At 39.6% G+C, this 15,062-nt stretch overlaps 2 protein-coding genes across 3 annotated transcripts in view; one reads left to right on the top strand and one right to left on the bottom strand.

The window, feature by feature from the left end:
- WARS1 (tryptophanyl-tRNA synthetase 1) overlaps positions 1–4,991 on the top strand; it is a 35,722-nt gene extending 30,731 nt beyond the window's left edge. The window contains exon 11 of the mRNA XM_042448103.1: positions 1,178–4,991. Within this exon, the coding sequence (XP_042304037.1) occupies positions 1,178–1,336 (159 nt within the window). The 3' untranslated portion in view covers positions 1,337–4,991. The remainder of the gene's footprint in view (positions 1–1,177) is intronic.
- Positions 4,992–8,285: 3,294 nt separating this feature from the next.
- Positions 8,286–15,062, bottom strand: part of SLC25A47 (solute carrier family 25 member 47) — a 30,849-nt gene continuing 24,072 nt past the window's right edge. For both annotated transcript variants that reach the window (XM_042440369.1, XM_042440362.1), the window contains exon 7: positions 8,286–8,814. In XM_042440369.1, coding sequence (XP_042296303.1) covers positions 8,534–8,814 — 281 coding nt within the window. In that variant the 3' untranslated portion in view covers positions 8,286–8,533. The remainder of the gene's footprint in view (positions 8,815–15,062) is intronic.

Genomic DNA, 15,062 nt, shown 5'->3' with positions numbered 1-15,062 from the left:
CATTGATCTCTGTGGGCTCTCTGAAGGGATTCTGCCTGGCTGTCTGAGGAGACATGAAGCGGGGATGCTGCCCTGGAAAACCTATCCCATAGTTCCTCTGGAGAGAGCTTTGGTTTCCTACTAAATTCGCATTGCCAGAAGCATCCCCCATTGATCTCTGTGGGCTCTCTGAAGGGATTCTGCCTGGCTGTCTGAGGAGACATGAAGCGGGGATGGTGCCCTGGAAAACCTATCCCATAGTTCCTCTGGAAAGAGCTTGGGTTTCCTACTAAATTCGGAGGGAAAATGTATATAATAAGGCAGACAGCGCTTATGACGTTTGATCGTTTAAGCGCCTTGATTGGTCCATTTTAAAAAAAAAAACGCCAAAAATAAATCGAATCAGAAACGGTCACAGAGATGGAAACGATGTCACAGATAAATCGAATCAGATTAATGCGGGTTACCGTTACGTCATTCTGACGTAGTATTGATTGACAACTCCAAATAAGGTATGGAGGAGAAGAATTTATTTAAACACCGATTTCATGCCAAGTGAGAACGCTTACTGAACGCTTGCAGGTAAAAAATCCGAATTAAACAAGCAGATGGGAACGATGAATAAAGCGATTCTGAAAGCGGGATAACAACAGTGTTATTTTAATTCGATTTTATTAAAAACGTTTTATTTTAATTCGTATCAAATCCTAAGTGGGAACAAGCTCAATGAGAGCAGAGCAAGAGCTCTGAAAAAAAGTGGCAAGCATCTGTTGGTGTATCCAGTTCATCTAAAAAAATTTTTAAAAATGTGTACATAAAAAGATCATATATATGTATATATGCATTGCATCTTTATAAACATTTATAAAATCCTTGTAAAAATTTACCCAGCAGGTGTGCAAAGCCCCCAGAAAGTCCATTATTTTCACCTTTATCTGGTCTAAATACAGTGTGGTAGTGTAAAGTAAAAAGTAGCTAATCTTTGGTAACTCTTCCTCAGGATGTGCCTTTAGACTTAAAAGGCACTGCACGAGTCATAAAATCAAAACTCCCATGCCTAAAACATCCCTTTCTGTTACAGTTAGTCAGAAGAGGGACTGGGGTGTCTCATTAATAAAGGGAGAGTGTTTTGCATCAACTGCTGTCTTTTCAAAATACTCACCAGATGTTAGATATGACCATTATGTTCTTGTGGCAGGCCTATACAAGTGGAGCACTACTGACAGGAGAACTGAAGAAGACACTGATTGAAACACTTCAGCCCATGATTGCAGCTCACCAGCAAAGGCGAAAGCAGGTCACAGATGAAATGGTGAAGGAATTCATGACTCCGCGAAAGCTAGCTTTTGATTTTTAATCCTAGAAGTGCATGTTAATTTATCGGTAGATTCAGAACAAAATGGATTGATGCTATCATACCCTGTTATATGTCACCTTTCTGCGATGACGTCTGGGTTGAAGTCAGGGTTACTTCAAACAATTTACTTACAAAGTTTTCTTCCATGTGTGTCAACAGTTGTTTGGGAAAACATCGTTTATGAATTTGAAAGAACCATCCATAAGTTACAGACATTTGTAGGTTAGCTGGATAACTTGGTCATCTAGAAAAGATTGTTCAATAATAGACTGCTCATCAACAGAAGTACCTTGATCTGTGGAATATGTTATTAGCAAAAATGTTAACATTACATCAGTAAAGATTTCCGTGTAATGCCAAATTCTACAGCCTTGAGATCTCTGTTGGCATGCTTTTATATCCACTAGGAGTTCCTGATTTAAAGATAATCTTACCTCTTTGGTACAGTTTGTTCCTGTTCCTCTTTATTTTTCAGATTACAGTGGTCTTAACTGTATAATCATCATCTCTCAAGTCATGGTATATTTGTGTGTTTCACAAGGGCATTCATAAGTATGTTCATGTTTACTATTTAAATCATAAAACAGGTGAATATTCTTCTGAAAAGCACTTTTCTGAGATATATGCAGGGTGTGCTGAATTTGATAGTAGAATCTGGGATTTGGCAAAGTACTATTCTACCCTATGTAACAGGATAAATAATAATAACTGTTTCTTCTCAGGAGCAGCATGGGATGGTGAGGTATTATCTCTGCAGATGCAAGATATATAAGATACAAAATGCCTGTATCATAACTGAAGATAGCCAGGCTAGGCTGTGAAATAGTGACATACCTCCTGAACAAAGGAAATTGTTCATTTTGCTGTTTTTATGTAATTGTTAGGATTAAGAGTAACATGTCTCTCCTGATGTTTGTTTAATTCTCCAGCAAGACATCATCCACCTCATTGTGTATATTAAGCTTACAACAGGCTTGCAGTGGGAAGTGAAGTAAAGTTTACATTTTTCTTTGTAGTAAACATTGAGAATTAGAACCAGCCTGAATACACAGTTCAGCAGAACACCTCTTGCCCAATTCTTACTTAAATTGGATAGAATTTATGAGATATATACATGACATGATGAGGTAGGACAATAATCTATGTGACAGGGCTTCCATACTGACTTCTAAATCTAATAGTAAAAATCCACAATATGTTTGCCATAAGGTTGCCATAAGATGAAACCATTTGAGGGGCACACAACAACAAAGGCTCAATGTATTATATTCTAAGAAGCTAGAAACTGTAATCTACTTTTAACATCATTCTAAATAGGTTCTAATCTGACCAATCTGGAAGTGTGTTTAGAATTCTGTATTAATTTAAGTACTTCTTACTCAGAGTTCTGGAGCTCATGAACAGGGGAACAACAATCTTAGCTTAAGTTTGGTAGAAGAGAATAGAATTTCTCTCTGCTCTAGCAGTTAAAGTAAATACAGCTCAATTTTACCTTTCAATTTCATTTCTGTCTTTATTATTTCCAGTTGTCCCAAACCAATGTTCATACTTGAGGATAGCAAGTAGTCTACTAAAAAGTCCCCAAAATAAATCACAGAATTTGTTTCATAAGAAAGGTGGTATAAAAATTAGAGTTTGGCTGATAGCTCTGTGGACTCTTTCCTGATTTTAACAAAATAAGTGTTACTTGCACTGAATTCAAGAGAGCCGTTTGATACTGAGCATTTCCCTGATAAATTAATTGAAGTACATTCAGTTGGGCTTGGTATAGATACTAAAACTGTATGCATGTAGTGATTAGGATTGTGTTTGTCAGTCATCTACACAAGAGGGGATAATTTGTGCCCCTCCAGTCCAATTTGTTCAACTGTCTCTCACTATTGGCTTTACTGCTTAGGGCTGATGGGACACAAATTGCCCATTACTGCTTTGCAAATTTCCCATAACATTTACATACAGCCCAGTGAACCCAAGTACAATATGAACAATCTGTATACCAAAAGGTAGAGGTGGGATGATCCCATAGGTTGGACATATACCTTAACCTTTGTGTGTAGTCTCTTTGGGTTGTAGGTACATTGACAGGGAAAACAGGTGCAATCCAGCCTAAACACTGGAACCCATATGATTTTGTAAACTAACTAGGATTGGACCTAGTTAGTATTACGGATAAAAGGGATCTTTAGACTGCTCTAGGAAAGAATCCTGCCTTAAACTACTAGAGGAAGGGGGATGCCACCAGTCAGAATGAACAATATTGATGGATGGATCCATAGTCTGACTCAGTAGTGTAAGTCAGCTTCTTAAGTTGCTTCATCTTTGTTAGATGTACAGTCTGAGTATCTTGGAGGAACTATTGTATAACACAGCTGTCTTCTTTGGACCTTCATGCTGAGTTTGATTAATGTCCTGCATTCCTTTTTTGAGCCCCATAGAATTTGACTCCATGGGGCAGACTTAATAGGCTTGCTAGTTTGGTGCCCATATAGTTGCAGATTGATTCCTGTGCTCCTTCCCCCAGGCCAAGAAGGAGTCATGTCTGTTTCATAAAGCCCCTACATGGGATTTGGAGAACTTACACTTCACAGGTCAGACTCACCCTGCAGGAGATCCCACAAATTTCTTCTCTTGTTTCTCTGTTCTGTGATAAGAGTTCATTCAAAACCTGGGAAGTAGTTGCATGATAGTGAGCTGTGCTTTGCAGCCTATAAGGCTACTACTGACTTCTGAGCTGTGCCTTATAGCCCAGGAAGCTGTTGCTTAATAATGAACAGAGTTTGGTAGAACTGTGTCCAAAGAAACACACCTATCCCATCCATTCCAGGAATGTGCCTCCTCCAAAATCGCCACATTAGAATTCAGACTTTATGCCCCCCCCAAAAAAAAAACCCCATTTGTACTATCACAGAATCATAGAATTGCCAGAATCCATAAGGGCAATCCAGTCCAACCTGCTGCCATGCAGGAATACACAATAAAAGCAGTCCTTTCACACTCTACTGAGTCATAATGAATTGGAGCTTATGATACTGGGTAGCATTCCTGAAGCCTGTAAAGTTCCGTTTTCCACATTCTGATCCACTGAACTGGGACAGACATACACCGGCCATGTAACTGGATGCTTCGGAGGGGGTAGAGATCCTTACTGATAGACATCCTGATGCATGTGACTAGCTGCTTTTGGATATAGATAGCTGGACCACATGGAACTTATCTGATTCAGGACACTAATGCTCAAGAAAGTATCACATGAAGGTTCAGATCTGAAGCACACATAATAGTGCATCTATCCTGCATGATATGCATTGAGAGCACACTCTGCCATTGTGCTGCTTCCATGCTTTAAGTGCTAATTAGTTTTAAAATGATGTGTAACAAAGATTTATGTGGATAGAAATTTACAATTACAATCTTGTAACCTGCCGTAAGTCAATAAAATGGATCATGATGTCAGAAGCATACAACTGTTGAGATAAAAATAAAACATTGCTTTTCAAAAGGACCAAGTCAGAAGGGTGACACAGAAGTCAGCCCTGCTCAGACATCTTGCAGGGCGGCTTGGTCATACTGATGTAAAATGAATTGTTTGTGAATGATGCATAACAGCTGTACAAACCAAAACCACACACAATAAAAACTGGGAGATCTTACAGAACAGAGAGACGTCATTGCCTATTATGTAAGGCCATATATTTTGTATATGCATTCGTCTTACAGAATCTTCCTAAAATAACTGCATAAATGCTGATGAATAGAAGCATCTGGCAGTTGTTTTGAATATGCTTATGTAGTTTGTACTGAGCTACTTCTCCGAAGCAGGCACTACAGTTATTTTGGAACATATTTGCCTACTACTGTACTTTGAGTGTACCTATCCCATAAATTTGAGGTCATGTGTCTAAATATCTCATTTCTCCATAAGATACCTGCTTCACACAAACAACTCACCACCTTCTTGAAACTGACATAAGTAAATGTGAGGGGCAACTATATCCCTAGAAGGGGACAGTTCTGAAGAGTTGTATCACTCTTATCTAAACAGGAACTGCGTTAAAAGTGGCAAATTGTTCTTTTTGAAACAATGTAAATTGAAAGGTATTCTTGTTCTCTCAGACATTTGTTTCTATATCAAGCTGCAGTATTCTAGAAAAGTTGCATGTTTGACAAACTGTTGCAACATAAATGTGTTCTTTCTACAACATGACCTTGAGATCCGAGTAGTTGTCAGGAGAATAATTCTGTTGTTTTTGATGATGATGATGATGAGTAAGTCAAATTCAGAGCAAAAAAAACAATTTCTACTTTTCTATGATCGCTTGAACATTTACAGCAGTGGATACTCAAACACTTTAGCCACGGGACCTCTGTTTACATTTACATGCGGATGTCACACACACCCCTTGAATACAAATATTTTGTTTATTTAGTGTGCATATTTTCACTCACACATTCATGGCTATTCATATTTTGACATTTCATAAAGAAAAAAGACATTCCAATTAGAAGAGTTTTATTTAAGTAAATTGTTTAAGTAAATTCAGTATCTATGGATGTGTAAATTGAAAAAATGAAAAAAAAATGGGAGGAGGAGAAAAAGCGATCAATGCATCCAAGGCTCATGCCCCTCTTGAGCAACTCTCATGTCCCCCCACCACCACCACCATTTGAGAACCAGTCCTTTACAGTATTCAGCTTTATCTGCTCAGCCCCACAACTTTTAGGTAATTTATTGGGACATTCAGTGCCATACTAAAAAAGTAACTCCTTGACATTAGCATTTTTTGTTGTTGTCAGGGATTTGAAAGGTTAAAACACAGCACACAGGGAGATGCTTGATGTGTGTGTGTTTGGCCATGAGCATTCAGCAGAGTGGCAAGGCTGATGAAGCTCAGCTGAAGCTCATTGGCTCAAGGACACTTCAATGCCCAAGTGCACGTAGCCATGGATGATGAAACCATGTGTCTAGATTGCACAGGAGACACATGACATGGTTACACACCTGAACTCACTGGGTTTGGGAGACCACATGGTCTGGAGACTATATAAGCCCAGGGGTTGCAAGGGTGTGGTGTGGGTTTGTAGAAGGAGTTGGATTGGTATGGTTTGGAGTTTAAGAGATCTAGTTTTGTATAATAGCACGGTGAATAAAGAGCACTTTGGGAGACTTAGTTTCTCTGGTGGTTTATCAGAAGAAGCTACAGCATCGGTTTGCTGTGTGTCCCCGGAGGTTCCTGCATTGCTGCAGTTCCTGGAAGACATCCAGTTGCTGTCATCCCAAATTGGACTTTGGAGCCACGCTTCAGCTTCTGGAAATTGCCAGCTCTGCTACAAGGGTCCGATTTAACCCCAGGACTTGTTTGAGTTGCTGACAGTGGTTGTTGGACCCCAGCAGTTGTGCTGACTGTTGTTGTTGTTGTTGTTAACTGCTTTCATGTCAATCTTGACCCATGGCAACCCCATGGATGAGACATCTCCAGACACCCCCCTTCCTGTCCTCTACTGCTCTGTCCAGCCCCTGCAAACTCATATTTATGGTCTCTTTAATTGTGCATCCATCTAGCACAGGGGTAGGCAACCTATGGCCCCAGCCCGGTCCTGCCGCCGGTTGCCGCCAGGGCCTTTGGGGGGCAATTGTCTATAGAAATTTATATTAACTTTTTTTAAAAAAAATCAGCAATTTTTTTCACGTGTCCTCCATTTTTTAAAAAGTGTCCTCCATTTGAAAATTTTGTCCTACATTTGTCCTGGTTTATTTATATATTTAATTTTTTTAATTATTTAATTATTTATTTTTTGGCTTCGGCCCCCAGTTGTCTGAGGGACAGCAACCCGGCCCCCAGCTCAAAAAGGGTGCCTACCCCTGATCTAGCATGTGGCCTTCCTCTCTTTCTACTTCCCTCTGACTTTTCTAACATTATTGTCTTTTCCAACAATTCATTCCTTCTCATGATGTGTCCAAAGTATGTCAGACTAAGTCTTGACATCTTGGCTTCTAGGGATATTTCTGGCTTGATCTCCTCTAGGATCCATTTGTTTGTCTTTTTGGCTGTCCATGGGATCCTCAGCATTCTTCTCCAGCACCACATCCCAAATGAGTTGATTTCCTTCCTATCTTCTTCCTTCACTGTTCAGCTCTCACATCCACACATGGCAATAGGGAATACAATGGCCTGTATGATTCTGACTTTTGTGCTGAGTTATAAGTCTTTGAATTTTAGGATCTTTTCCAGTTCTTTCATAGTCACCTTAGCCATTGTAGCACCAGGGTTCACCCTCCACTGTTCTCTGCATCCACCTAGAAGCAGGTTGTTGTTGTTGTGTGCCTTCAAGTAGTTTTTGTCTTATAGCAACTCAAAGTCGATCTTATAATGGGGTTTTCTTGGCAAGATTTGTTCAGAGAGAGGTTTGCCTTTGCTGTCATCTGAGGTTGGGAATGTGACTTGCCCAGGATCACCCAATGTGATCCTGACTTAGTTGGGATTTGACTTTGGTTCTGCAGAGTCATAGTCTCCCAAGCAAGTAGGCTAGATTAAATGTTCCTTATCCCATCTCCCTTAGTGAAGGAGAAGAAATAACCCACTAATTTCATTTTGCTATATGAAGAGCCCCTTTAGATAAGATTTCTGTTTTTATTTCCAAACAGGAAAAATGTTCTGTGCATGTGTGTGTGTCTGAATGTCAAACTGTGAGCAACTGCAGTTGGCACTTAATGTATGATGCTCAGTGACATCAACAGGAACATCTCTGATTTTAGCTTGGAAACCTCAGGGCCTGGGACAATCCTGAACTGGCAACTGTACATTACAATCCCACAGGTCACAACACACACTCTGGTTGACTGCTTCCAGCCCTGATGGATCCAGAGCTTGGGAAAGTTACTTGTTTTGAGGGTGGAACTAAACCTCCCAACAGTATTTACAGCAACACTCTGAATCAGCACCAGTGGTCAAGAAGCTACCTTTTTCATTTCACTAGGGACACTGCAAACTGCAATTAGCCAGTTTGCTTCAAAAGGAAGAAGATAATTGTGGGAAAGGAAATGATAGACATCTTTAATATTTTTGGATTCCCAAGCATGCAAAGCATTTTTCATGTCATGGGCAGCTTTCTTAAAAGAAAATTACTTGAGCATCTTGATAAATCTCATTCCAGACAGGCAATAGTAACCACTTTTAAGATGGTGTGGTGTTAACACTTTTATTTCATCAAATGTTCTTCAAGCCGAAGGACAGCCTCGTAAGTAAAGAAAACCACCATATTTGCAGGGAAGGCACGGAGTGAGTTTAATCCAAGGCCTTTGAAAAGCACTCTCAGCCCCTCTTCTCTTATGCTGTCCCTGGCACAGTGTATTAGTCCTGAGTATTTACGTTGCCCCTCGCTGTCTGCTTGCATCCTGGATTTAAGGACATCCATTGGGGTTGCTGCACCCCAGGCCACCACTCCAGCACAGCCTCCAGAAAGAAGCACAGCCCACAGACCTGTGTGCATAATTCACAATCCTGTTAATGAAAGTGGACGTGAAGCAGTCTTCTTTTTAAAAAATAACTTACATGATATATAGACAAAGAGCCTTATCGTGTGAGAAAAGAAAGCCAAAACAGAGTCGGAGAGTACTGGCTTTCTCTGTGCCTCTCCACATGTTGTTATAGCACTTCTCTTCCCTAGGGAAATGGTCATGAAAGTGTGCCTTTTGTCACACTGGAAGAATCCATTTGACAAACGGCACACTTTTATTACTGTCTCCCTTGAAAAGGAGAATGGAAGTGCCAAAATAGCATGCAAAGAGGCACAAAGAAAACTGGTATGCTCCCACTCAGTTTTGGTTTTCTTTTCAATTGTGATAAGACTCAAAACCAAATGTCTGCAACTCATTGACCATACAATTGTCCAGAATAACAACAATAACATATCTGATATAATTTCATCTATCAAACTAGCTGCCTATTATAAAATTATAGAGCTGCAAGGCATATTGAAGACCATTGCGCCCACTTCCTTGCAAACAGTTACTGAATAGCTCTTTATCAAATAAGACTGAGAAGGAGGAGACTGTGATACCACAACTGCCAAGATCGTAATTGCTGCAGCAGAGACATTTTTAGCCCATAAGGATTAATGGGACTGTTGTGTGACTGGTAGCTTATTGATGAGTTTCCCCATCAATGAAAAGGGAATCCGTAGCCATGCATTGCAGACACAGCAGCTACAGGTCAGAGGTGACATTGTGTGATAAATATTGCCAAAGGCACTATTTTACAACTATAATTGTGGTTTAAAAGCTGTGTGTGATCATCTCTATTGTAAAGAGAAGCTTCACTATCACAGGCTTTGTTAACTGAGATATGCTTGTATGACAGAGGCATACTACTGCTGGCACTGGAGGCAAAAGACTTCTGACCACAGCTTTATCCATCCACATTATTAGGGATGCCAATACGTACTTTAGTCCAAATGAAATTGCTCAAGAGTGGGAGTCATATGGCCACCAAGAAGCTATTGAACTGAAACACTCTACATTCCTCAGCATGAATCATGCTGTTTAGGGCTGGGGGAAGTTGTAGTCTACCAATATCTGGAGAGCCATATCAATAAAAACAAGTCTGAGATTCTTAATATTTCTGCTGAGAAACATAACAGGCCATGCTAGGAGGTTCTGCTTTGCCTTTCTTTGTGACTTATGATACTTCCCCTTTCTCCAGTGACTGCAACTGTCATTTTTCTTAGTCTTCAAATCCTAATTAAATTTGACTCCTGGCTAGTTACTGTAAGATTCCAAATATGCTTATCTCCCTTTTGTTTTTCTTCCTCTTGATCTTTGTTCAGTCTAGATCCATGATTTAATCAGACCATTGTGCAATCTGTGCACAACCATGTTTGCACAACCACAGTCTGAGATCCTTACTTCCTCCTCCAAAGCAATGCCTCTGTTGTGCAGAAATTGATGTTTTCCTCAAGGTTCAAGCAGCAGTATTTAATTACTTAGATAACAAATGTGTTTCCTCAGAGAAAACAGGGTACAATGGGGTGTACTGTATAGAATGTGATAGCACATCTTTTCGCTAGTACCTCTACTATTAATGGTTTGATGCAAGCAACATGCATTTCCCACTAATATCAGCACACTCCTGCTTTTTAAAAAAACAAAAACCCTAAATTATATCTGCATTATTTCTCAGTAAACTGAGCACCTGATGATTGTGCTGGTCAAGTACAAAGTGCTTAAATCAGATAGTGGAAAAGTTACTATAGCTCCTAGAATGACCCAGGCTGCATCGGGGGCATCACTACACAGGTGCACACTAAGTAACATCCTAAGAGGGGATGACACCATTGCTTCCCAAACATATGCCTTTTGGCAGAAACAGGCTGTAGTATTTACCTGAGTCCCTTTAAAATGCTGGAGCTCAGCAGAAGAGACAGTATGAATGAGTCGACGCTCAGTGGGAGGACAAGGAAATTTAACTTTTAAATTTTTTTAAAAAATTCTTTTTAAATTTCTTTAAAAACATCTTATCTTACTAAATTGTCACTTTAACCATATGAAACTATGTATATGTAAATACATTTAGGCTGTGTATATGCTACTGTAATTTAAAGGTTTTATTTTAATTTTGCTAGTTGTCTATGTTGTAACTATTGCCATTACATTCAGCGATAATCTAGGAATTACCATTTATGTGTAACATTAGTACAAAAACATTATTAAGGATTCTGTATGGTGTGGTATGGGAGGAGAGCAGTGAGAGATGACACCATGAGTTACATCAGGTGACACCAACCCTGGTGATGCCACTGGGCTGCATGGCCAAACTAGAAGGCTCTTTGCTCTAATACCTAGCTACCAATGCCAATGCATACACACAGAAGAGCATCTGCAACTTAAGACAGCAGCTTTGTTCTGACTAAGGACTTTATTGCATGAGCCCCATTTTTGCAGCAGTCATGCTAGTAAAAAAGGGGGGCATACTACATGTAGAGAAGCCATCATGACACCTCTTCTCAATTGCACAACTGGGGCTACTGCCCCTATCACACTCTTTTTCTGACTTTCCCTTAACACCACCTCTCTCTCCCTTATGCCCACCCAGCATGCCTTTAGGTTATTTATTAATTTTAAATCCACTTTCTTGGCACAGTTCCAGAACCCTGCTACCACGACTGAAGTTAAAAAGAAAGAAATAAAAGAAATAGAAAAAATGAATAAAGATAATCAGGATGCTTGGGAATAGTGATGGAGAGGGGGGACAGCAGTGGCATCACTAGGGTTGATGTCACCCGCCAGTGCAGTAACTCATGGTGTCACCCTTGCATTCACCTCCTCCCATTTCACATCATACAAAATCCTTACTAATGCTTTTTTGCACTAACGTTACTCATAAATTGAGTAATCGCTGAGTGTAATGCTAACCGTTGTGACATAAACAACTAGCAAAATTAAAATTATACCTTCAAGTTACAGTATCATACACACAACCTAAATGTATTTACATATATATGGTGAAGATTTGGTTAAAATGTGATGTTTTTAAGGAAAATTTGGAAATAATAAAACTATGTATCTGTAAATAGACAACTAGCAAAATTAAAATTTAAAAATTTAAAAAATTCTGGAGCCTCTCTTTTCTCACAGAGCCTCACTCCCACCATCTCTAAAAGCATTTTAAAGAGAAGCAGATGAATGCCACAGCTCATTCCTGCCAAAAGGTAGATGTATGAGGAGCAGTAGTGCCACACACATTCCTGAGGGTGTCACCTGGTGCAGTCCACACCCCCTGCACCCCCTTAGTGAAGCCACTGGGGGAGGAGGGAACACTGACACCACATGACTGGCAATTCACACCTATGGACCTGCACACTTGAAAAAGAGATGGGTCAAGCACAGAGCAACTACAGGTCAGAGGCAGCGCTGTGCAATAAGTATTGCCAAAACCACTTCTTTCCTGGTGTAATTGTGGTTTAAAAGTCATGTGTAGTAATGTCCTCACATTAGGTCTGGCTTAATAGCGAAGCATCATTCTTTGTTACTCAATCTTTTGTTTCCACCTTCTCATGGTACTTTGAGACATTTACTTGTTTCTCATAGCTGAACAGTTCTCCTGTCTCATGTGGCAATGCATATGATCTATTTCTTTTAACATCTGCCATGAACCTACCTTATTTCCTCTGGAACTAGGCTAACCCCTTTCATCCACCAAAGTGAGGGGAGCAAGACAAAGCTCCTTTGCATCCACTTAGAGGGAGATGAAACCCAACTGATGATCTGACAAACCCAGTTTATTATTTTACATTAAAATGTGCCAAAAAATTTTTAAAAAGAGGATGAGACAGTTTTGACCCACTGACTTTGTGGGATCCTTTTCCTTTCTCTCTAAGCATTGTCTAGGACGAGTTGCCAAGCCATTGGTGCTAGTCAAATGCTAACAATAACATCCCTTTTATTTCATCATTTGGAAAGTTGCCGTGCTCTACGGCAATTCACCTGGCTTCAGTGGCCAATTATCCTAACTGCTTTTCTGACTCTAGTAGCCCGAAGAGCTGCATGATTATTCTAATGTTGCCCAAAGCCTTGTAGAATGCAGGTCTATTTAGTACAGTAATTAATGTAGAATATGCCATTAGAAAGCATGGTGTGATTTATTAGGAATTCAAGAGAACAGAATTGCCAAGGAAGGAAGGGAGGGAGGGGAAGAAGAGGAGGAGACCTTACACAGAGAAAGAACTGTTGGATTACAGCAGAGGACATGGTCTCTTAGTCAGCTAGTTTCACAAGAGTTTAAACAGATTTGGTAAGAGGCACTCCGAACACATTACACAACATTAACAACTTGTGCCAATTATCATTACATCATTTCATCCTATTTAGTCCTGTCTGTTCCACCTGAAGAACCATTTTCTGCAATTGCCCTTATCCATTGAGTTACCCTATAAAAGCTATGCTGCCTAAGGGAGTTTTGGAATTGTAATGTCAAAAATGTAATAGTAATGTCTTGGGCTTGTAATGTCATAAAAAAATTCAACCTCTGTACCATCTCCTATGATTCCATGATCTCTATCAGGTCAGATAGCATTTTTCATTGTTAAAACACAGGCAACATGGAAGTCTCAACAGATGTGGATTATTGGTTTGACAGAACACAGTGGTATTTCTCAGTTTGCATCCTAGATTTTAATTCTCTTTTTCTTAATTTATTATTGATTATTTTATTATTTTTGTTTGTAACAAAAGAACCAATGTAATGTAGTAGTTTGGGTGTTGGACTATAATGGTGGAGACTAGAGTTCGAATCCCTGCTCAACCATGGAAACCCACAGAATGACTTTAGGCAAGTGGCACTCTCTCAGCTTCAAAGGAAGGCAAAGGTAAATCCCCTCTGAAGAATGCTTGCCACAAATTGGAAACAACTTGAAGGCACACAACAACTAGCTTCTTTTACAAACTATTCCCCAATCAAGCATAGACCAATCTGCACATAGAAGCAGGTTGACTCCACAAGCCCATCACATTCTCAGTTGATTTCCATGCTTATATGTGTGTCCTACATATATATAGTACCAGTAGCAGCTGCTTCCGCAGTACTTCATTTCTATCAAGCGGAGGACTAGATGACCCTTGGATGACTTCCAGCTGTACAATTCTTTGAGTCTACATCCGTTTGAAGCACCCATATATAGATATTTTATTCTGTTCTGTTGAATTTTTTTTACGTTACTTTCAAAAAGGTTTCGCAAAAAAAAAAAACCCTTTGAACTTCAGCTGGTACCTTCTCAGAGAAAGATATTAACTGTGTCTAGACTGACCCAGGCTAGCGATGGGGCCTTCCCAAACTGGAAAGAGTGTAAGATAGCTTCCTGGTCCACTTGGACCTTGCCCAGTGGCATCACGGGGGGGGGGAGGGGGAGTGCAGGGCGTGTGGAGTGCACCAGGTGACACCCTAAAAAGTGACACCACTGATCCTCAAACATCTGCATTTGGGCAGAAACAGACCTGCGTCCCTTTAAAATGCTGAAGAGGTGGGGTGAGGCTCAGTGGGAGGAGAAAGGAGGGGTTCCACAGTTGTTGTTGTTTTTAATTAAAATTTCAAATTTCAATTTTTTTATTTTTTATTTCAATTTTTTTAAAAAAAATCTTTAAAAACATCACATTTTATTACATTTTCACTTTAACACATGAAACTATGTATATGTAAACATATTTAGGCTGTGCATATGATATTCTAATTTAAAGGTATACTTTTAATTTTGCTAGTTGTTTTGCCACTGCTTTTACCATTACATTCAGTGATACATGGGAATTATGATTTATGAGTAACATCAATACTAAAAACATTACTAAGGGCATATATTACTTAGTCTGTGTATACGTATGTGTGCATAAATGCATGTGTGTGCACACATACTCATCACCTCTACCTAAAAGCCAAAATTACCAAACTGAGGTTATTGTATCTTGGTTGTATCATGATATGACATGGTTATTAGAAGAGATGATAATGCTTGCTAAAGTGGGAATCTATAGGAAAAGAGGAAGAGTACAATAAAGGTGGACAGACTGATTCAAGAAAGCCACAGCCCTGAGTTTAGAGAACATGTGCAGGGCATTTTGGAGGTCTCATCCAAAAGTTACTAATTGAAGCCAACTTGGCAGCAATTAACAACAACCTCAAGTGTGGTGTTGATAATTCAAACCTGATGAAGAAATGTTGTTTCTTGTTGTGACAACAGGAGG

The sequence above is a fragment of the Sceloporus undulatus genome, chromosome 1, assembly GCF_019175285.1.
Source record: "Sceloporus undulatus isolate JIND9_A2432 ecotype Alabama chromosome 1, SceUnd_v1.1, whole genome shotgun sequence".
Classification (NCBI taxonomy): domain Eukaryota; kingdom Metazoa; phylum Chordata; class Lepidosauria; order Squamata; family Phrynosomatidae; genus Sceloporus; species Sceloporus undulatus.
Note: the sequence above shows the minus strand (reverse complement) of the source record. Positions and strands in the feature narration are given on the sequence as shown.